Raw genomic sequence first — 22,884 nt, 5'->3', positions numbered from 1 at the left:
CTCACAGGCCCGCCACAGGCACATCTGGGGGCCAGGCCCGGGGTTTTGGACGAGTCACAGCAGGAGGGGAGGTGAGACCTGGAGAGGGGCAGCCTCGGAGGAGCCAGGCTGGAGTCCGGGGTCTGCCAACTGTACTGGAGGGCACAGACGGGGCAGGGAGAAGGCGCTGGCAGAATTACTGGCACTTAGCACTTGGGGCCACCCCCAGCTGAGCTCTCCCAGAGCTTCGTGGCCCAGATTCCCCTGCCCAGAAGCAGTGTCCCGGCAGCTCTGAAAAACGCCTGGCAGGCCCCGCTGTACCAGCCCACACCTATCAAGACCTGAACACCCTGGGCCCCCACATCCCAGGGGAAGGGGCTGGTGCAGAGGAGGCCCGGGCCACTGCTGCCCAGCAGGCTCCCCGCTGAATGGAGGCAGGGGGAGGAGGCAGCAGAGCTGAGAGGGCACGTGGGGAAGAGCCTGCTGCATTTGACAGAAGCAGAGTCTTCCCAAATACATAAGGGAACCGAACTGCTGGAGACCCCTCGCCCAGGTGGCAGACAGGCAGCCTGGCCAGGCCTGTGGGCACTTCTAGACCGGCCCTGTCCTCACCCCCTGCTCTAGGCGCGCCCCCCGTGTTGATGGTGGGGTATCATTGTCAGGCAGGCCTGACTACTTCCGGGCTCTGGGCAAGTCAGGACACCTCCAGGCCTCAGACCCTCCCCTAGGACACTCGGGCCGTCCGCCAGGCCCCAGGGACCCCGTGGCCCTGCGTGGCAGGTCTTGGTGAAGCAGCCCCGTCAACCCCATCCTGCAGCGGGTCCTCGGGGATGGGAAGCTGCCCCAAGGCCTCACCCAGGCAGGTGCCGGCTCCCACTTCCAACACTCAAAAAGAATTTATTCCGGACACACGGCATGCGGTGCTGGGCAATGCCCACCGTGGGGGCAGGCAGGAGGCCTCGCCCCGAGCCCCCGCCGGGCTACTCGCGGTAGTGCACCCGCTGGTGCTGGATGAGCTGGGAGCTCTGGCCGAAGGCCTTGCCGCAGGCGCCGCACGCGAAGGGCTTCTCGCCCGTGTGGGTCCGCAGGTGCCGAAAGAAGTGCGAGCGGCCGCGGAAGGCCTTGCCGCAGTCGGCGCACTCGTACGGCTTCTCGCCAGTGTGGATGCGCTGGTGCTCGATGAGCACGGAGCTCCAGATGAAGGCCTTGCCGCACTGGCTGCAGGCGTAGGGCTTCTCGCCCGTGTGCAGCCGCTGGTGGCGCACCAGGTTGGAGCTCTGGCTGAAGGCCTGGCCGCACTCGCCGCACTTGTAGGGCTTCTCGCCGTTGTGGATGCGCAGGTGCTGCGTGAAGTGCGAGCTGTGGCTGAAGGCGCGGCCGCACTGGCCGCACTCGTAGGGCTTCTCGCCCGTGTGGATGCGGTGGTGCTGGATGAAGCCCGACCAGCCGCGGAAGCGCTTGCCGCACTCGTGGCAGGCGTAGGGCTTCTCGCCCGTGTGGATGCGCTGGTGCTTCAGCAGCAGCGAGTTGTACTTGAAGCTCTTGCCGCAGGACTCGCACCTGTGCGGCTTGGCCCCCCGCGCGCTGCCCTGCGGGCTCCGACCGAAGTTGACTCCCAGCTCGGCGGCTCGCTCGGGCGCGCCCTCGGGCCCGGCCGCTGCTTGCGGCACGAGCGTCACGCGCCAGGAGCCCCGCGGCTGGGTGCAGGGGACGGCCCCAGGCGGCTGGCCCGCCGGCCGGTCCGCGCTGGACTCGGGCCCGAAGCCAGCGCCGCACCGGGCCCTGCGGGGAAGGCTCCTCAGGAGGCTGCGCAGCGCCCCGCCCGCCCCCTCGTCAGGGGCCTGAGAGCCGGGAGAGCGTGGAGCCTGCTCCGGCTCGGGCTCGGAGTCTGAAATGAGAAACGGCAGAGGCGGATAGTACCCGCGTGCCCCCACCGTGACACGGAGGGACGGGGATGAGAGCACAGCTGGACAGGGGTGCTCAGACGGGACGAGGAGGGGCCAGGCACCCACTGGATGGGAGACGAGCGGCCAGGGGCTCGGGGTGCCGTGCCCGGAAGGGCTGTCATAGACACAGGGGTGGGGGGCGTTGCAGGGTGACCCAGAGCTGCTGGGACCATCCACAGTCACCAGGGCAGCTGTGCCAGTGCACGGAGCCACGGTGGCAGGACAGACCGTAGCCAGGAGGAAGCAGTCAGTGCTGGTGAGGACCCAGAACCTGGGGGACTCCAAAGCGCCAGAGGGCGCGCTCAAGCCCTGGCCGAGGATGTGGTCTGTATGGGCACAGCTCCTCATGGGGCTGCCCCAGGCCTCGGTGGCAAGTGCCCTGCCGCCCAGCTCCCATGCCCACCCCAGGAGCTTCCCACGCAAACCTCTGGCCCAGGGTCTCCTTCCAGGGACCTGACCTCAGACACCTGCTCCCCACCCCAGGGCCACCCAGGTGTGGGCGAGGGCTCAGCACTGTTAAATCCAGCCGTATCACTAACATCGCCTGGAGGGAACCCAGGCGGCTTCTCAAGGGGGAGGTGCAGGGGACCTGGATTGACACAGCTCCAGTCAGGCTGGGGGGAGGCCATCTAGGGAATGCAGTAGGAGGGGACCCAGGATAACTCCGGTGGATCTGGGGGGACAGTGGTGCTCTGAGCCAGCGGCCCCAGCCTGAGGCACGTGGAGGGGAGGGAGGAGTTCCTGCTTCACTATGTCCGGCTGGGGCTGGCAGGAGTCCAGGTGGTGCCACTGGGGCAGGTGGCAATGGGCTGCAGTCACCACCTGGGGAAGCATCAGTGACTGGACTGGCATTAGAATGGGGGAGGGGCCACAGGGCAGAGCTGAACTGGTGCCAGGGAAGAGAAGGGGCCCCAGGAAGGGGGTGGTGCCAGCATTGTGGGAGCCACAGCGGTGGGCATGGAGGAACCTGGCACACGCAGAGCTCTGGTCACCCAGTAACCCAGTTCTGCTCACTCACCGGGCCAGAGGGTGTCTCTGCTGATCTCTACTTCCTCTATGTCTTGGAGATCCAGGTCAGACGGCTGGGACACCTCAGGGCTGGAGCTCGGGGAGCCTGGGGGCAGGGAGGCTGGGGCTCACCTCCACCCTCCGGACCGCTGCCCCTGCTCCTCTCTGACTGCCACGTGCTCCTGGGCTGTGGCCCTGACGCAGGACACCTCCTGGCCCTCCCAATCCCAGGAGCAGGCCTGCTGCTCGGGCTTCTCTAGCCACGAACGCTCTTTACCTTCCTTCCCAGCTGGGTTCAAGAGCCTCCTCCTCCAGGGGCCAGCATTGGGAGCTCATCCCCTTCAGCCCAGTAAGCAGAGCCAAAACCTGGGGTAGCCTTGAAGCGGCCCTCCTGCTGCTGAAGGCGGCTTTGTCACCTTGGCTGGCTGTGGCCAGCCCTCCTCCCTGCACCGCTGTCCTGCAGTGCTGCTCTGAAGTGGCCTCTCAAAGTGCTGGCCCTGCAGGCTCCCACACAGGTACCTCACAAAGCCTCCCTCCCTCGGCCCCAGGCCTTTCTGTCCCTCCAGGGCTCTCCACTGTCCCTCACGAGCACCCAGAAACAGCAGAGGTAGCTGTTCCCAGCAGGCCCAGTGTACTGGCCCCCTGCTTCCTCAGGCGGAGACTGGGGAATGGGCTGGGCCCACCCATGAGCCCCTCGCCCCTGGGCACACCACGCTTGGGCACCCAGGACCAAGACACCCCCCTTCCACCCAAGACTTGGTGGGGGCAGGGTGGGGGGGGTGGCCTTAACACTCAAGGAGCACAGATGCAAGAGGGAGGGGCGCGGGCTCCACTGCCCAAGGCCAGTGGTCAGCTCTCCTCACACCGGCAGGGGCACCAGGCCCCTTTGGGGGTCTCACCTGCCCTCTGCCCACAGCAAGGAGGGTGGCTGGGGGCTGTACTCAAGGACAGGGGTGTCTCTTTGCCCTGCGAGGCCGAGTCTGGGTGCCCCCAGCGATGACAATGCAGCGATGGGCACAGAAGGACGCAGCGCTGGGGTGGGCAGAGGCTCCTGTCCACACCATGTTCATAACACAGTGCCTGGCTGTGAGCCTTTCATGGGACTTTCCAGCCTCAGGCAGGCCTGCCCCGGCTGCAGTGGGGTGACCAGCTTGGCCCACCATGGAGGGCGGACCTCCCCAGCCTGGCCAGCCACTCAATCACCCGACACGCCCACCCACCCTCAGGTCGGCCCCTGGGAGACCTTCCGAGCCCAGGCTGAGGAGTGAGGGAGACCTGACACGAAGGGCTGGGAAGTTCAGCAGGTGGGGGCGGCTGTGCGACGTCCCTTCCTCGAGAGCTGAGGGTCCAACTGCTTGGCTGCCCTGAGGCAGGATGTGGGGGGGTCCCAAACCACCTCTAGGCCTTTCAGATACGCTCCCCAATGTGGGGACAGGCCTGGGGGCACTGGCCTCTCTGGGCTGTGACCCTCACCCCCAGCTCGTGGCCACCATGTCACCATCCCCTGGCAGCCAGGGGAGCTGGCTTGTTCTACAGATGGCCAAATACAGTGCAGGCTCCAGCGCCGTGCTCCTGCGGAGGGGGCGGTGAGGGCATCACCTCTCTTGAGACAGCCTTGCCACCTTTGCCCTGCACTGGGATGCCACTGGAGGGGACCTGGCAGCACTTTGAGAAAGAAAGTGACCCCGATTCCAGCTTTGTTTCTGGGGCCACGCCCCGGCACTGACAGGCGGGATGTTCCCCGGGCTGTCACTTTAAGAGGACCAGTGACATTACCAAGATAGGAAGCACGCCAAAGCTGCTGCCAGCTGTATGGGTGCCGAGACACCCTCAAACGATGCCAGGTGGTGTGCACTGTCTCCACCCTGCTGTGGAACAAGTGGACTCAGGATGGCCCCCAGCTCCCTGGGAACCCGCCCCATTCATGTAGCAAAGTACTTCCTAGGACCTTCTCTAGAGGAGGATGGGGGTGGCCTAGGGTCAGGTGCGGGCCGCACACAGTATGGGTCACTGTCACTCCACTGCCTAACCCTGGCTCCTGACACTTGCCCACATTTGGGCCATTTCTGCAAAGCTCAGTCACCTGCCACCTGCTGGCTGTGCCCGGGCCGTGCCAGGTCTCTGCAGGGTGGACACCCAGACCCTGCTCCCCACCCCACTGGCTCTGTGCAGAAGTACCCCCCCCTCAGTTTCACTGACCCCTCCCCCAGCCAGTGCCCTCCCACTGCTGTGCTGGGACACAGGGACAGTATGGCCCGAAGTGGAGAAACACCAGGGCTGCCCACCTGCTGGGGCTGGTCTTCCAGGTGGAGGCAAGGTGGCTGTGCACGGCTGGGCACAGGCAGGAGGTGGGTGCTTTCCTGGCCGGAAGGGCCTTTCTTTGTGTGTAAAATGGCACAGCAAGTGCTGTGTGCCTGGGCCCGGACCAGGTGAGTTAGGTGCTGGGGGGTGGTCAGTGGGCACCTAGAGTCCATCTCAGGTGCCAGGGCCAGGCACTCCATGTGGAAAGATGCTGTGCCTGTCGTGGGGTGCCGTTGCCCTGCCCATGGGGTCCTCCCCACCAGTCTGGGCACTCAGTAACCCCCACAGGACTGCAAGTCCCCAAGGGTCCCAGGCCTCCCCTCCCTCACTTCCTCCTTCCCACAGACTTCCCCTCCACCTGCAGGACCCCTGGGCAAACCTTCCAGAACCGGTGCAGGCAGTGCTGGCTCTGGTGGGCGTGGCCTTGGGGCACAACACAATCCGTGAGGAGCTGTGTGGGGACCCTCAGTCCCCCAGGCCCACGGAAATGAGGAACTGTGTCCTGTTCCCACCTGCCTGGTCTCCCTGCTCTGCAAGACCTGGGCTAGGCCATGGCCCCAAGCCCTTTGCTGTGGGACCCCAGCTTCATGTCTGCAGGAACCACCGCCGAGAACCTTCCCCGGCCGCTCCCCATGCCCCTCACTACCCTCCCCACTGATACACAGCTCCTCCCCGGGATCTCCTCTGCTCCCTGACACCTCGCAGCCCAGGGCTCAGCATGCCCAGCACGGCACCCACCAGAGGCTCCGGAGGTGACCTCGTGTGCCTGGGGTGGGCCCCGGGAACCTTGGTCTGGCCCACTGCAGTCTGGGAGTTGGGAGGCTGTGGCTCCAAGTCCTGGCTTGGCCCCTAACTGGCAGGACAGTCCTGGACAAGTTCCAGAAACACCGCGGCCGCCTCTGCTTAGGAATCTGTCCCCCAGGGCATTCCCAAGGAGCAGAGGAAGCTGGAAACGCCCGGAAGCAGCCCCTGCCTTCACCCAGTGCCTGGAAGTTGTGACAGAGGCCGCCCGTTGCTGTGGCCTGGCCCCGTTCGCTCTACACTGGGCCTATCAGCAGGCTACCTGCCCCCAGGCCCCACTGTGCCTCAGCCACAATCTCCTCCTGCCACAATCTCTTGCTGGGGGAAGCAGCCATACCTGCCGTTCTCAGGGCCGTCCTCCCTGGATGCTGTTTCTGGTACAGCAGGGAGAGGGCAGAAGCTGCTGGTGCAGGCCCCACTTCCTCCCACGGGGCAAGACCTCTGGGGATTTCAGGGCACTTGAACATGGCTTCAGTGCCTAGGGGGCTTCCAGGCCTGTGGGGCTGGGGACTCGTGCCTGGTTTTCTGGGCCTGACTGCCCATGGCTGGTGGAGACAGGGCTGGGGGTAGTGCAACCCGGCAGGCTCAGGGGGCCCGGCCCGAGGCCCCTCCATGCTCCCCAGGCCCACCCTCTGCCTGGGCATCAGCTTCTTATCCTGCAGAACGTGGCCTGCAGCCCCCTCAGCCTGTGTCCTGTGCTAAGATGATCTGCTGGGCTGCTCCAGACTATCCCTCTGGAGAAGTCACACCTCTCCAGGTCACACCTCGCCCCGGGGAGGGGGGCGGGGGTGGGGAGTGCCAGGGCGTGCCCTGAGTCTGCTGGCCTCCTGGCCTTGTCTCTGGGCTTCCGTGTCCCCATTGGTAACAGGACAGGAGGACTTCCCTCAGCCGTTGTACAGGTGACATGAGAGGGCAAGGGCGGGCCCTGAGATTCTGACTGACTAAGGGGTGAGGAGCACGGCCCTCGGGGCATCGGCTGGAGGCCCAGCCACAGTGTGTGCTGCGGGGGCTTGGGATCCTTCCAGGCAGCCCCTGGCCAGGCCCACCAGGACAGGCAGCCCAGGCAGCCCACAGGCGCCCCTTCCCAGCCTCCTCACAGTCCCTGGGGAGTTGCTTGGGACACGGCAGTGGAGACGGCAGGAGTGCAGGCTCCTGCTCCTCGGGGGAGTGGATGCCAAGCCGCCTGGTTCCCTGCTCCTCTAACTCACCCTGGTCCTGGCTCGTTGGGGAAGCCCCCGGCCTCTCTGTCCTCACCTGGGGGCCCCCTGAGGGCCCCATGCAGTGCAGCTGCTCTCCACAAGCCTCAGTGGTCCCTTCAGCCACCAGGATGCTGACTCCCCAAGAGGAAGAACCCTGTGCCAGGTCGCGCCATTCCTGGGCCGGACACAGGCTCCCCAGGCTTGACCTATGTAGGGCCTTGCCCCTGCTGTCAACACCTCATGTGCTGGGTTGGACCACGAGGGCCGTGAGGCCAGGCCTCCTGTGGAACAGCCAGCAGAGATGGAGCCTCAGGATCCCTGACCTCCGAGAGGGAGCAGAGACTGGGGCACCACGGGGCTGGCACCCCCCCCACACCTCAACTCCCAGGGCCTGCCATGTGACCACGAGGCCATACCACCAGGGATGGAGCAAGGCTGGCCCTCTGTCCCTGCGGGTCCGGGAACCACACCCAAACCAGCTTGGCAAGGACTCTGGCTGCTGCACTTCCTGAATGACAACACTCAGAGGGGCGATGCCTTGCTCCTGGTCTTCCTGAATGGCAACACTCAGGGGCCACGCCTTGCTCCTGGTCACGCTGGATGCAGATTTTGAGGCCACTTTCCCTCCTATACCGCAACTCAGGAAAGAAACAATTGGCCGGGCGCGGTGGCTCAAGCCTGTAATCCCAGCACTTTGGGAGGCCGAGACGGGTGGATCACGAGGTCAGGAGATCGAGACCATCCTGGTCTACACGGTGAAACCCCGTCTCTACTAAAAAAATACAAAAAAAAAAAACTAGCCGGGCGAGATGGCGGGCGCCTGTAGTCCCAGCTACTCGGGAGGCTGAGGCAGGAGAATGGCGTAAACCCGGGAGGCGGAGCTTGCAGTGAGCCGAGATCGCGCCACTGCACTCCAGCCTGGGCAACAGAGCGAGACTCCGTCTCAAAAAAAAAAACAAAAAAAGAAACAATGTGGGGAACCGTCCCCAGGGAGCCAGAGCTCAGGCTTGGCCCCAGCCTCAACCACTGTTCTCCCAACCCAACCCGCGCCCAGCCCCTGGCCTGAGGGTGCGGGAACCCCAGCTGCTGAAGGAGCTGCATACAGGTGTCTGGAGGTGCCTCAGTCAGCCAGGGTGGCAGGTCAGGAGGAGACGGGGCAGGGGACGTGGGGGCAGGGGATGCTGGGTGGAGGGTGCACAGCAGGCTGGGTGAGTACCATGTTGATGCCCATGGAGGTGAAGCTGAGGCTCGTGGTGCTGGGCTCCAGGTGTCCCCGGTGATGAGAGACTGACAGGGGACGGGGCAGAAGGGGGCTTCTGAACGTCCCCTAGGGCTGCCATCTTCCCTGAGACCTGCTGAAGGTGTCACACCTGGGACCTGGGGAAAATGAAAACCGTGGCAGGTGAGGGGATTGAGAGGAATGTGGGGGGGACGTGCAGGAGGAGGCAACACGCCAGCTCCCCAAGGGGAGATGGAGATTCCCTCTCCAGGAGCAGCGAGGATGCAGGGTGAGCCCACAGGGACACATAAGGCCTGGGGTGAAGCAGTCAGGGGACCTGGCACGTTTATTCAGTAAGGATTAACGCTTTGAGTGGCCGGGCGCGGTGGCTCATGCCTGTCATCCCAGCACTTTGGGAGGCCGAGGCGGGTAGATCACCAGGTCAGGAGTTTGAGACCAGCCTGGCCAATATGGTAAAACCCCATCTCTACTAAAAATACAAAAATTAGCTGGGTGCAGTGGTGGGCGCCTGTAATCCCAGCTACTTGGGAGGCTGAGGCGGGAGAATCACTTGAACCCGGGAGGTGGAGTGAGCTGAGGTCAGCCCCTGCACTCCAGCCTGGGTGAGAGGGCAAGACTGTCTCAAACAACAACAACAAAAGGAGTAATGCTTTAGAAGGAGCGCTTAGGAAGTAGCCACCACCTGGGCAGCACAGTAGACACCTGTGGAGGCTGAAGCAAAGCTCCTGTCCCAGCGGAGGCTCTGGCATCTCCCTCCAACCTGTGGCATCATCCCTCCCCCAGAGAAAGGCATAGAGAGTCTTCCAGGAAAACCTCAGCTGCTGGCCCTGTGGGAAGGCTGAAAACTGAACCATGCCTGCTGGCGCACGAGTGTTTTGGAGGAAATCTTAACAAGGCTTTTCCTGAACAGCAAAAGAGAGGCATTTCCAGAGAGGGGAACCCTCTTCCTCAGACCCTACAGAACCGTCAGAGGCTGCAGGCTGGAATCCCCTAGTCCAGCCCTGCCGCAGCGCTGGGAGACTCACTCAGGGCTCCAAGATACTTCTTAATTTGCTTTGCAAAAATGATGTGAGTCCAATGTGAGAAGAGACTTTTCTTTCATACTGTGATAGAGTAGGAACTCCTAATCTGGGGCAGGGAGTGAAGAAAGGAACGGGAAGAATAGACAAAAGTTAACGGAGATTCAGATATAAGGACAGCAGTGCCTACTTCGAGAAAGTGGGAGAGGCAGCTCCCACACGGCCACCACCCCAGTGCCCGGCCTTCTGGGCCAGCCTCCATCCACTAATGATGGGAAGGGTCAGGTCGCCAGGTAAGTGACCACTGGGTGCAGGTCCTCCACCTCGGAGTCACATCTCAAGTTACTTAGTCAACTTACTGGGGACATCTGGTAAAAGGGCCTACTCGATCACCCCGACCCTGGTGTGACCCCCAGGATTGAGTGGAGGCGGCCGTCACAGGGTGGACGCCCCTTCACCCTCAGGGAAACACAAACTCTTGAGCGCCAGGCTGAAGGGGGAGGAGCACTCCTGCCAGTGGCTCGGGGGAAGCATCCTCTTCCCCTCTGTTACCAGCCCCGTGGGAGCGGACCCGATCGCCGGGAGCTCGGCACAGAGATCGTCTGCCCGGCGGTGCGGCGCTGGGGTCCGGCGGCTCCACGCTCCCGAGCGGAGGGACCTCCGGGCCTCAGTTTCCCATTTGCAGAGTGGGGATGACGACAGCGGCCGTCACCGGGTGCTTGGGAAAGGCGCCCTGCGAACGGACACCCGCGATCGCCAGGGCCACTGGGCGGGGCGGTCCGCTGCTGCCCCGCGACCCCCAGGAGCCCACCCTGCTCCCCGGGCCTGGCCCGAGGCCAAGGTCACGGCGAGCGGCGGCTGCAGGGGCCGCACGGCCCGGCTGGGCAGGGCTGCACCGCGGAGGACGGCGCACGAGCTCGGACTGGGCTGGTCCCAGGCGCCAGGAGCCGCCACCACCACCGCCGCCGCCGCCGCCCGCACCCACTCACCTTCCGAGCGGGAGGAGGCCGCCGCGCGCCGGACGGAAGTGCCCACCCCGCCCCACTCCGCCCAGCCGGCGCGCACTTCCGGGACGCTCTGGGCCCCGGGAGGACTGCACGCCTCGGTGGCCAAGTGGGGGTGGGGCCGGGATGCAAGAGGAGGCCTTTCCCCGCCCCGCTCCTCCCCTCGCGGGCTGCACCCGCGCGTGGCTTTCGCGTTCACGCTGGCCCGGATCCCGCCCGCGCCTGCAAAGCGCCCGGGCGCTGGGAGCGGCGCTGCGTGGGGCGCAGAAGCCGGCGCCTCGGAGCTTCCTTCCCGACGGGGCCAGGCCTTCGCCCGCGCGCCTACGGCCGGGCTTCGGGAGCTGACGGCGCCGTCCCCACGCTCCCCGCCGCCTCCGTGCACTCCAGGCCCCGGGGTTCTCGGCTGGAGTCGCTTCCACGTTCAGCTTGCGAGTGCACCCCGCCGCCCTCTTGGGTTCCCTCCTCGGGATGTGTCCGCAGCGATGGCCACCGGCCGCCGGGAACCGCTGCAAACGCGCGACCTCCCGCTCCCCTCGCGACCTCCAGCGCCCTCGATTCTGCCTGATTTCCAGGGGCCTCCCCGGAGCCCGAGGAGGATAATACAGGTTCCCCAAAGCCCCTTCACGGACTCCTTCCTCATTTTCCTCTTGTTCAGCCAGTTTCTCCCTCAGTTCTGTGTTTACGACCCGAAAAGATAAAACTGTCACTCTCTGGGATAAACAAACGGCCGGGGGAGGGTTCTTTGACCCTTTTGAGCAGGGGTGCAGAGAGCCGAGGCGAGGGGACCCCTCAGCTGGAGGGGCGCGCGGAACAGAGGGCGGGAAGCCAGATGGGCAGCAGCTGCCTGGTGCCAGAGTGGACGTTCAGGGTTGTGTGGGTGGAGAAGGGGCCCCCAGGCCGATAATATACAAAAATCTCTAAACTCCACCGTAAGAAAATAAACATTCCAGTTAGAAAATTGGCAAGAGCCGCAACAGACATGACCGAAGAGGGCAAAGGGATGGCAATAGGCTCGGAAAGGGATGGCTGTCAAGGAAGGGCTGGCCAGCATTGCGGTGGGTGCCACTGCACACTTGCCAGGTGGCTCAGGTAAAAACTACTAACAAGTGCCAAGTATCACTGAGGCCCCGGAGCAGCTTGGGACATCGCCAGTGGTAAGGCAACGTGGTGCTGCCATTCTGGAAATGGGCTTGGCAGTTTAAAAAGTTGTAAGTAGGGCCGGGCGCGGTAGCTCACGCCTGTAATCCCAGCACTTTGGGAGACTGAGGCGGGCGGATGACCAGAGGTCGGGACCAGCCTAACCAACAGGGAGAAACCCTGTCTCTCCCCCATCTCTGGCTAATACAAAATTAGCCAGGTGTGGTGGCGGGCACCTGTCATCCCAGCTACTCGGGAGACTGAGGCAAGAGAATCGCTTGAACCTGGGAGGCGGAGGTTGCAGTGAGCCAAGATCATGCCATTGCACTCCAGCCTGGGCAACAAGAAAAAAAACTCTATCGAAAAAAAAAAAAAAAAAGTTAAAAGTAAATCTACCATGTGACTGAGCGTGTCACTCTTGGGTGAAAACTAACGTTCATGCAAAAATCTGTGCCCCAACCTGGACCATCCTATAGAACTAGTATATCTGGCTGGGTGCAGTGGCTCACACCTGTAATCCCAGCACTTTGGGAGGCTGAGGCGCGTGGATCACTCGAGGTCAGGAGTTGAAAACCAGCCTGGTCAACATGGTAAAACCCCGTCTCTATTAAAAATACAAAAAACTACCCGGACATGGTGCAGGCACCTGTAATCCCAGCTACTTGGCAGGCTGAGGCAGGAGAATTGCTTGAACCCAGGAGGTGGAGGTTGCAGTGAGCTGAGACCACACTCCAGCCTGGGCGACATAGCAAGACTGTCTCAAAAAAAAAAAATAAAGAAAAGAAAAAAAAAGAACTAGTACTATATCTGATACTGTTTGGAGGTGAGCCCCCTGCACATCTTGTGGAAATGTGGCCCGATGGTGGCGGTGGGACCTGGTGGGAGGTGTCTGGGTCATGCCGGGGATTACTCATGAGTGGCTTGGTGCCCTCCCCTTGGTGGAGTGAGTTCTGGGTCCATTAGTTCACAGGAGAGTTGGCTGTTAAAAAGAGCCTGGCGCCTCCGCCCCTCTCTCGCTCCGGCTCTTACCATGTGACAGATGCGCCGGCTCCCACTTTGCCTTCTGCTGTGAGTAAAAGCTTCCCAAGCCCTCCCCAGAAGCCTCTTCTTATACAGTATGACCAGGGACAGCAGTACCCTCCGAACCCTGATCTGAACTGTGAGTCAAGCAAACCTCTTTTCTTTCTTATTTACTTTTGAGATGGAGTTTCCGCTCTTGTCGCCCAGGCTGGAGGGCAATTGGTGCAATCTCGGCTCATCGCAATCTCTGCCTCCCAGGTTTAAGCGATTCTCCTGCCTCAGCCCAAGTAGCTGGGATCACAGGCGTGCACTCCACACCCGGCTAATTTTGTATTTTTAGTAGAGACGGGGTTTCGCCATATTGGCCAGGCTGGTCTTGAACTCCTGACCTCAGGTGATCCACCCGCCTCAGCTTCCCAAAGTGCTGGGATTACAGGCATGAGTCACCGCACCCAGCACCTTTTCTTTCTTTTTTTTTTTGAGATGGAATCTCACTGTCGCCCAGGCTGGATTGCAGTGGTGCAATCTCGGCTCACTGCAAGCTCCGCCTCCCCGGTTCATGCCATTCTCCTGCCTCAGCCTCCCAAGTAGCTGCAACTACAGGCGCCCGCCAACTTACCCAGCCTCAGGTGTTCCTTTATGGCAGTGCAAAATGGACAAACACAGAACCTACATCAGGAGAGCGGCAGATGACAATGCAATTGACTCGATGACAGGCTGCAGCCGCATTGCACCAGGCTGTGCAGACTCATTTTGGGGGACAGCTGTGTCTTTGTATGTAGTTCTTGACATTGTCACACACACAGGCTGTTGTCACCAGCTCCCCATGCATCCAGCGCATCACGGGAAGCTGAGTCACCGAAGCTACTGTCCTTGTCGGCTGACCTTTGAGAAGCTGTGGAGTGTGTTACTTCCCAGGCCCTTTGGACCGGTCCTCAGCCTGGCCAGCTCACAGGAGTGAAGGGAGAAGGGAACGGGTGTAATCAGAGTGGAAGAATCCCCTTCCCCCACCAGGGCTTTGGAGGCAGTACAAGGGTTGCTGATTTAATGAGCTGGGAGCCAGCAGCCAGCCTGGTCTGTTGGAGCAGCAGGTCCCCACTCCTTGCCTCGAGCAGGGTTTTGCTGGGTATTCACTGTGAACAATGAGCTGGTGTTCGTTATGCTGGGAGGCGGGGTTTGGGGTTCAAGCCCAAACAGCCCCAGAGCCCCTGGTCCTGAGGCGTGGGAGTCGGCCCACAGCCCCCCAGGCCTGTTGTCTTGATTTGTCCCCTTGGGCTGTGGATTAGAAAAGGCCTCCATGGGCTTCTTTTGTTGAGATCAGGAAATTCAGTGCCCATTCAGATACCCACACAGGCCTGGCCTGCTCCAGCCAGTGCTGCTGGGGTTGGGGTGAGGGTGCCATCTGGACAGGCAGTGCCCTTGTCTCTAGGGGTCCCTGTGGGAAAGTTCAAAGCTTCCTGGGCAGGAGGGCTGGTCAGAGCCCCCGGGCCACTGGAGTAGAGGGGCTGAGAGCACTTCTTAGACCACACCTGGAGACGAGGGGCTTAAAGGAGTGACCAGGCTTAAGGTCCAAGAGGCTTCTCTAAGGGGCAGCATCAGAGAGAGATGGGGGTGGGAGCAGGAACGAGGGAGGGGAGGCAGCAGAAGGGAGGGGCCAGCCCATCACAGAGAGGTGGGAGGGTGCAGGGGCAGGTCTGATGCTTGAAGGAGTCGCCTGGGGTTCGAGTTTGGAAGACCAGGCAGGGGAGTGTGGTGAGCAAGCGGAGGACAGAACAGGACGGGGAGGGACAGACCGAACAGCCTTGACACCTCCACTGGGGGCTTGGACGTCATTCTCAGGGCACTGGGGGGCACAGGCGTCTGCAGGGAGGGAGGCAGGAGAGCTGACACACACTGAAGGTCTCCCTGCGGCTGTGGGGTAGAGCAGAGCAGCACAGAAGGGAGAGGGGGTCAGTGGCTGCAGTCCCTGCACGCAGCACGGCTGGCAGAAGGCTGCCTGAGTCCCAGGCCAGGATGCGGACGATGAGGAAGCTTTAGGCCTGCGCTGGTGGGACAGAGACGGGGCCACTCTGGGTGTTGTCCTCAAGAGTGCAGAAAGGCAGTCGAGTACACTTGCCTCTCGCCAGCACCAGCCACCGTGTCGCCTTGCTGGCTTGTTTGTGGGGGAGGGACAGCTGGGAGGGTTCTGGTCAAGTATGTGAAGACATGACCCGTCCCCACATCTCCAGCCACCACAGACGCTTGTTCCTGCAGGAGCGACCGCTCCACGCCTTTCTGGTTTCTGGAACCCCAGGCATCTCTGGGCTGTCCCCTGGGGCCCTGAGAGCCACCTTTCCTGTCCCTTCCGTCGTCGTCACGGGGTCTAATCTGTCTCTCTCACCTGCAGCATCTCTGGCATCTGGGCAGGACCCCCACCCATTGCGGCCTCTGCACACCGGATTCCGGTGGTACCCCCACCCAGCTGGGACTGCCAACACCGTCCCGGACATTGCTGAGTGGTCCCCGGGGGCAGAAGTGCCCCGGTTGAGAGCAACTGCCCTACCGAAGGAGGTGCAAGCCAGGGAGCAGACGACCGGGCAAAAGCGAGTGCTGTTTAGAACTCAGAGGGCCTGGAGAAGGCGCTCAGGACTCCCGGGGCCTCCTCTGGGGCATCCTGAGTGCAGGCACTAGGCACCGAATGAACCCTCAGCTTCCCAGGTATCCGGGGCCAGAAAGGTGTGAGGACATTTCCGCGCTGCAAAGGGTTGCTCCCATCATGAGTTAGTGAACACCTTTCTCATTTATGTGTCAGTCTCCTGTTGAGTCTGGCTAACGGGGAGTGGTCTTGGGGAGACCCATCAGAGGCAGCGACCAGCCAGGGTCCTGCGGTCCTGGGAAGCGGCACCTGCACTGTTCCCTGGGAGGCAGCTGGTAGCCTTCGTGGGGGGCACTGACTGCATCCCCAGAGTGCAGAGAGATCAATGAAGACAGCACTCGAGTCAGAAATCAATGTTTACTGCAGAGAACACAGAAGCCAGCAAGCAGCAGGGAAGGGAGGCGTCGCAGCGAGCATGTCGGGCAGGCTGGGAACCAGCGCAGCGGCCCACGCGGACCGAAGAGGACACGCGCAGAGCAAGTCACAGGAAGCGCAGCTGAAAACAGACGCTTATCCCAGATGCACAGGACACTTACCAAGGGCAGATGGTCTCAGAGTCATGCTCAACAGCTTTGGCTGGCAGGACAGTTAAAGTTTTGGACAACAGAAAATAAGAGTGGGAAAGGGGACACCTGCCCCAACACGAGAGGCCAAGACCACAGCTGTTACAGGAGGGGTCAGCGCTGTAGCACACGGGTGGCGGCGGCTGCACATGCGTGCCCGGGGAATGAGAGTGTTCGGACATGCCAGGCGCCCAGCCCGGGGAATGAGAGTGTTCGGACATGCCAGGTGCCCAGCCCGGGGAATGAGAGTGTTCGGACATGCCAGGTGCCCAGCCTGGGGAATGAGAGTGTTCGGACATGCCAGGTGTCCAGCCTCACCAGGAAACAGGCACACGGGGACAGAGGTGCAAACACTGAAAACCCTCCCTGAATCCACTCGCCTGAGCAGTGGCCACGGGAGCACGGTGCTGCACTCCCCACAAACCTGAACCTGGACCCCAGGGTGAGAGGCATGGAAGGTGCAGGGGTGCAGGGGTGTGGGTAGGGGCTGCCGGCTCAGAGGCGTGTCCAGGAACCTCCATCAGGCCGGAGCCCTGCCCTGAGCCGCCTGCAGGGGTGACTGTGGAACAGCAGCGTGAGGCCCGGTCTTGGCTGTGAGGTCGCTCCCACTGCCACGCACGACCCTGGGATTCTGTCAAGGTGGGGGCCGTCTGCTTGGCCCGAGCTTCCTGACCATGTGGCTGGGTTTGTGGAGGAAACCAGGAGAGTGCCAACACCAGGCTCTCTAAGCACGAGGCTCCCTGCCGGCCCCATCCCACGGTGCAGCCCATCCTTCCTGCATCCCTGGGCTCAGCTGCTCCTCACTGACCTCAGAGACACCCTGCCCTGCTCCAGCTCCACAGGAGCCCTGCCCGCCACCACCTCAGCTCTGAGTCTCCCCTGGGGACACGGCCTTTCTCCTGGTGCAGAGGCGCAGGACGCTGCCCCCAAGGCCCATCTTCCTCTGCAGCATGTTTTGATGTCAGCTCATTCACGGGAAAGAAACGGTCACATCTCAGTGCCCCAAATGGGGACCAATAGGAGAGGTCACTGGGAATGAAGTCCGGGTACACACCGGGGTCCATGGGCTCTCCAGAAACGCAGGCGGACCCCACCCCCCACCAGAGCCAACAAGCCTCAGTCACTGATCGGCCCCTCCCTGCTTCCCCGTGTCGAAGAGGAAACAGAGGCCCAGATGAGGAGGGCTGGCTGGCTGCATCCCCAGACCTCTGGTCCCAGGGCTGGCTGGCAGCGCCCCTCGCCCTGCTCACTTCCTGCTCTCCTGAGAAATGGCTCAGGGATGCGGCCTGTGGGGACAGATGCTGGCATAGCTCACAAAATGCTCGCACAAGGGACACTCCATGGCACGTCCCTGCAGCAGAGCAAAGTCACAACATTTGAGGTCCTCTCCACTCTGAGGCCCACAGAGCTCGGCTGGCCAAGTGCGGCTGGGAGGATGGTGCCCGCCGGTCAGGGCAGGTGAGTGGGGTTGGGAGGATGGTGCCCGCTGGTCAGGGCCACCCTCTGGTCCGGTGGGAGGCCGAGCAAGGCTGAAAGGATGGTGCCTGCTGGTCGGGGTGGCCGCGTGAGGCTGGGAGGGTGGTGTCTGCCGGTCAGGGCGGCCCAGGAGGTGCTGTCCAGGTGGAGCCCGGGGCTGGTGTGGGTGCGCCATGCCCCTGAGAAGTTTCTGGGTTGCGGCTTTGACGTTCTCCTGCAATGAGAACGCTGACACTTGGCTGAAGGGTCCTCACGTCTCCCCCAGTACACTTCTGAGATGCCGGGAAGGTTCTGAACGTTAGGCTGATTCCTGGGACTCCTTCCAGGTGGCCTCACCGGAGCCAGGAGCCCGCGCCCCGCGCCCACTGCCCCACTAGGATGGCTCTGCAGTGGCCTGAGGACAGTGAACACTGCGGTCACTGGTGGAAAGTTGCCCACTGTGATGGTTTTGACCTCTGCAGATGTTTGGGAGCCAAGTGAACACCTGGGAGCTATTTCTAGGCATTTCAGAGGGTGCTTCCCTGCACGTACCCCGCTGCACACCGCCCTCCCTGGGCCAGGAGCCTGCTGCACAGAAGGAGGTTCCTTTTCTTCTCTTACGAGCGCTTTTCTTCTCCTTTTCTTAATCTCTGCTCCTCCTCTGAACTGAGGAATGTGCGAATCTTTTTTGTTAGTTTTGAGGTTGCTGCTTATGCATATTTGATCTGGAACTTCCTGCTTTGGGGGTGATCTGCTCTACCAGCCTGAAAAGGACGAGAAATATCTTCTGAGTACATAGGAAGTGCGGTTATTACCTGGTTCCTCTGTTGGTAAAGACCACACTATGAAAGCAAGAGAATGGCTTGGGTTGAGTGGAAACAGGCACCTGCGGGCGATGGAGGCCAGGGCTGGGGGCGGGGGGCCTCGAGATCAGTGCGGGGTGTGGAAGTGGGTGTTAACCCGTGCACCCCAGGGCTGGATGGCACCAGGTTCATGAGAAAGTGCTTCCTGTTTTCTAAAAACGTGAAGGAAGGTGGGAGGGTGTCAGATGTGTAAGCTGAGTGTACATGACATGATCCTTTAAACTGTGCTAGAGCATACTCTGGTTTCTCTTCATAACGAATAAATCTTTCACCTTTTACTAAAAAATAAATAAATAAATAAATAAATAAATAAATAAATAAATAAATAAATAAACTGTGCTAGAGCAAATGCCCACTCACCCTCCATCCGGTTTCAGAGCGAGATGCCACCCAGGGGCCCATGCCCTGTGCCTGCCCCTCTCTCCTGAGTTCCCTGTGAACCAAGCTTTTGCTTTTCTCTGCAGTTTGACCACGTGTCCCCAAACAACACACTGTGTAGTTGTGCTTGGTTTTGAACTTCGCGGTAGTTAAAATAGAACCGTGTGTCGTCTGTGCCTTACATTCTCTGCTCAGCGTTGTATCTGACACGCACAGGTGCTGACGTGGTCCTGGCTGGCTGTGCAGTCACTGCACCAACAGCTTCCACTGACCAACAGACCATGATTTACCCGCTTCGCTACCGACAGGCATCTGGGTTCTTTCCGGCTTTCCTGACAGTGCACGTTGTGAATGTTGTCTCTGGCTGCGCACACACACGTTTCTCACGGGGAAGTAAACAGTGGCTCCTGGGGCAGCAGGAACGCACATCCTCGCCTTTGCCAGAAAACACCAGGCTGCTCTCCAGACTGTGCTGCCGCCCAGTGCCACAGCAGCAGATGAGGACTCCCGCCCGTCCCGTGCAAGGATCAGAATCAGACGTGGCCGTCCTTCCCACGCTGTGGGGCACAAAACTGCATCTCTTTGCTGTTTTAACTTGTGTTCTCTGATTTTTAATGAGATTGTGTTTTCAGGTATTTATGAGCCATGGATGTTTTTTTCTTCTGTGACTTTTGCCCATTTTTCTTTTTTCTAGAGATGGAGTCTCGCTGCATTATTCAGGCTGGTCTTGAGCTCCTGTTTTAAGCCATTTTTCTATTTAGATATTTGTCTTTAAAAATCCTGGTTCCTATGACTGCTACACATATTCTGAACGTTTGTCATTTGTTGCTACAGTGGTCAGGGTAAGTGACGGTGGCTGGGATAATGAAGAACCTCCGAATCTCAGCGTCTCACTTGGGAGGCCTCCCCTTCTTGCTCACACCACAACAGGGTCTTGAGGCTCTCCCGAGGGCGACTCCGGGACATGGCTCCTTCCCTTGGTGTGTGGCTCTGCCATCTCTGAGTCCTTCTCTTTCAGTCACAGGAAGGGAGGACAGTGGATGGTCACAGGGAAGATTTCAGGAGGCCAGGCCTGGAAGAGGCGCCCATCACCCCTGCTCACATCTGCAGAACAGAACGCAGTGGTGCAATCACAGTTCACCGAAGCGTCAACCTCCCGGGCTCAACTGATCCTCCTGCCTCAGCCTCCCGAGCATATGGGACCGAAATGAAATCTCACTATGTTGCCCAGGCTGTCTTAAACTCCTGAGCTCAATCGATCCTCCCACCTTGGCCTCCCAGCGTGCTGGGATGACAGGCGTGAGCCACCGTGCCTGGCCTGCGAGTGCTTAGTACCTTTTCTCATGTATATGGGTATGAGTGACACTGAACTGTAATTCTGATATCCAGATTATACTCGCTTCAGAAAATAACATAGGGTGTGCTTCCTGTTTGTCTCCGAGTCTGGGTAAAACTGGAGCTGTTTCTTGAAGTCACATGCAAAGCACCTGGACTTGGCGTTCTTTGGCAAGACTGAGAATCATCCACACAATCTCTGTCACGGCTGCGGACTCTGTGTGCGTGTCTCCTCGAGCTGGGCTGCCGCGTGGCTTTCCTCCTGATGGTTGAACCGTCTCGGTGGAGTTCTTTTTGTCAGCACGGGCTTTTCTCACCTTTCCAGCATCGGATGTGGCTGCACTGTCTTCCTTTCTCGTTCCTAATGGTTGATTTGCTCTTTTTTCTTAGTCATTTTGCCAGAGAATGTCAATTTTAATAATCCTTTCAAAGAACCCACTCTTTTTTTTTTATTTTATTTTTTGAGACGGAGTCTCGCTCTGTCGCCCAGGCTGGAGTGAGTGGTGCGATCTCAGCTCACTGCAAGCTCCTCCTCCTGGGTTCCCGCCATTCTCCTGCCTCAGCCTCCCGAGTAGCTGGGACTACAGGCACCACCATCAAGCCCGGCTAGTTTTTTTGTATTTTTAGTAGAGACGGGGTTTCACCATGTTGGTCAGGATGGTCTCGATCTCCTGACCTCGTGATCCGCCTGCCTCGGCCTCCCAAAGTGCTGGGATTACAGGCGTGAGCCACCGCACCCAGCCTTTCAAAGAATCATCTCTTAGCTCTTTTGTCCTCTCAATGGTGTCTCTTTCCATTAGTTGTATTAATAAGTGGCTTTATTTACTTATTTATTTTTTTGAGACAGAGTTTCACTCTTGTTGCCCAAGCTGGAGCGCAATGGCGCCCTCTTGGCTCACTGTGACCTCCACCTCCCAGGTTCAAGCAATTCTCCTGCCTCAGCCTCCCAAGTAGCTATGAATACAGGCGCGTGCCACCACACCTGGCTAATTTTTTTTGTATTTTCAGTAGAAACGGGGTTTTACCATGTTAGCCATGGCTTGTCTTGAACTCCTGTCCTCAGGTGATCCGCCTGCCTTGGTCTCCCAAAGTGCTGGGATTACAGGCATGAGCCACTGCACCCGGCCTAGGCCTTTGTTTTTCTAACTGTTACACTGGGTGCTTCCCTCCCGACTTCCAGCTCCTCTCCTAACAGCAACAGAAGCACACAGGGTTGGACACTGCCCTTGGATTCTGCTGCCCCCAGGTGCTCTGTTAAGTTGTATGATCATTGAGTTTTAAGTGTCTTATAACTTTCATTATGTTTTTCTTTGACCTGGGTCATGTAGGTTTTCTCTTCCTGGAATGTGAGCTTCATTTAAACAAGACACCAAAGCAGAGGTCAGCCTAGACAGCCTCTGGCTTCAGTTCTTGGTCTTGTGGTGACGTCATGAGTTCATCTGTCTGTGCCAAATGATGGGGGCAAAAAAGATGGCAGACTGATTTTGGTTTGGTTGTGCGATTTTTCTCATAACCATAAACATTAAAGAAAATTTCCAAGTGGATTTAAAAAATGTATCTTTTATTTTTGAGACAGGGTCTTGCTCTGTCACCCAAACAGGTCTTGAACTCCTGGCCTCAAGTGATCCTCCTGCCTCGGCCTCCCAAAGCACTGGGATTACAGGTGTGAGTCACCGCATCTGGCCCAAAAAATGTATGTTTTGTTGTTGTTTTCCATGCTGATTTTGTTGAAGCCAGCTCTCTCATCTTTTCCTTGGAGAGGTATCCGAGGCCGTCAGCTTGCATGGCCCCCATTACATGTGTGAACCAATATCTGACCTTGCTAAGAAAACCAGCACGAGGGGCGAGCCTTGATCCCACTAACACCAGCACGCGGGGCAAGCTCTGATCTCACTAACACCAGCACGCGGGGTGAGCTCTGATCTCACTAACACCAGCACGCGGGGCGAGCTCTGATCCCACTAACACCAGCACGTGGGGCGGGCTCTGATCCCACTAACACCAGACGTGGGGCGAGCTCTGATCCCACTAACACCAGCACGCGGGGCGAGCTCTGATCCCACTAACAGCAGACATGGGCGAGCTCTGATCTCACTAACACCAGATGCGGGGCGAGCTCTGATCTCACTAACACCAGCACGTGGGGCGGGCTCTGATCCCACTAACAGCAGACATGGGCGAGCTCTGATCTCACTAACACCAGACGTGCGGCGAGCTCTGATCCCACTAACACCAGACGCGGGGCGAGCTGACATGGCCACACAGTAGGATCCAGCACTGTGCTTACGACGTCACGTATTAAGGCTCTGGTTCTTGGCAACCCTGTGGGGTAAGCCCTGTCAGCATCACCATTTCACACCTGGGAAAACGGAGGCAAAGGTCCCAGAGTTCCAGAGTGAGGGGTCAAGTCCACAGCCCCTGACTTGAGAGCTATGCTCTTGACCACCTACCTCCATGCTAGAAATCTAAGATGTCGGATAAAGTGTGAGTTTGGGATCAGGAACCCACCTGCCCGCTCCTACAGAGGCCGAGGTGGTCCTGCTATCTGTGCGCTGCTGCAGGTGTCTCCGTGGGCATGACCCGGGGCTGGCGTTTGTGAGACGTCATTCCACATCTGGGGGTCCGTCCTGTCGGCCCTAAATATGGAAAAGATATTTATTATGGCATCATTCATAATAACCTAGTTTGGAAACAGCCCACATACCCATGTTGGGAAGTGGATAAGTCACCTGTGCCTTTTCGATTCAAGTGGTCATTGTGCAGGCATTAAAAGTAACGCTTCCTTCCTGGCCAACACGGTGAAACCCCGTCCTGACTAAAAATACAAAAATTCACCGGGCGTGGTGGCGCATGCCTGTAGTTCCAGCTACTCAGCACGCTGAAGCAGGGGAATCGCTCGACCGCGGGAGGGGGAGGTTGCAGTGAGCTGAGATCACGCCACTGCACTCCAGCCTGATGACAGAATGAGACTCTGTCTCAAAAAAAACAACAAAACAAAACA

The 22,884-nt window shown here is 59.9% G+C and overlaps 1 protein-coding gene across 12 annotated transcripts; it reads right to left on the bottom strand.

Moving 5' to 3' along the window:
- Nucleotides 1-856: 856 nt before the first annotated feature.
- Nucleotides 857-22,519, bottom strand: GLI4 (GLI family zinc finger 4). Of its 12 annotated transcripts, none has more exons than XM_023228022.2 (5): nt 8,451-8,588; nt 5,219-7,861; nt 3,833-4,801; nt 3,211-3,330; nt 857-3,039 (listed from the first exon to the last, which is right to left on the bottom strand). In XM_023228022.2, the coding sequence occupies exon 5, from the start codon at nt 2,271-2,273 to the stop codon at nt 960-962; it is 1,314 nt and encodes a 437-aa protein (XP_023083790.1). In that variant the 5' UTR covers nt 2,274-3,039; nt 3,211-3,330; nt 3,833-4,801; nt 5,219-7,861; nt 8,451-8,588; the 3' UTR covers nt 857-959. The 12 variants fall into 12 exon arrangements, with proteins under 12 accessions (XP_023083790.1, XP_023083792.1, XP_023083788.1 ...); XM_023228024.2 differs by having other exon boundaries at nt 4,710-4,801; XM_023228020.2 differs by having other exon boundaries at nt 3,211-4,801; nt 5,219-7,515; nt 7,611-7,861.
- Between the last annotated feature and the right edge of the window lie 365 nt (nt 22,520-22,884).

Source organism: Piliocolobus tephrosceles, chromosome 7, assembly GCF_002776525.5.
Source record: "Piliocolobus tephrosceles isolate RC106 chromosome 7, ASM277652v3, whole genome shotgun sequence".
Classification (NCBI taxonomy): domain Eukaryota; kingdom Metazoa; phylum Chordata; class Mammalia; order Primates; family Cercopithecidae; genus Piliocolobus; species Piliocolobus tephrosceles.
This window is presented reverse-complemented; position numbering and strand designations above follow the sequence as displayed.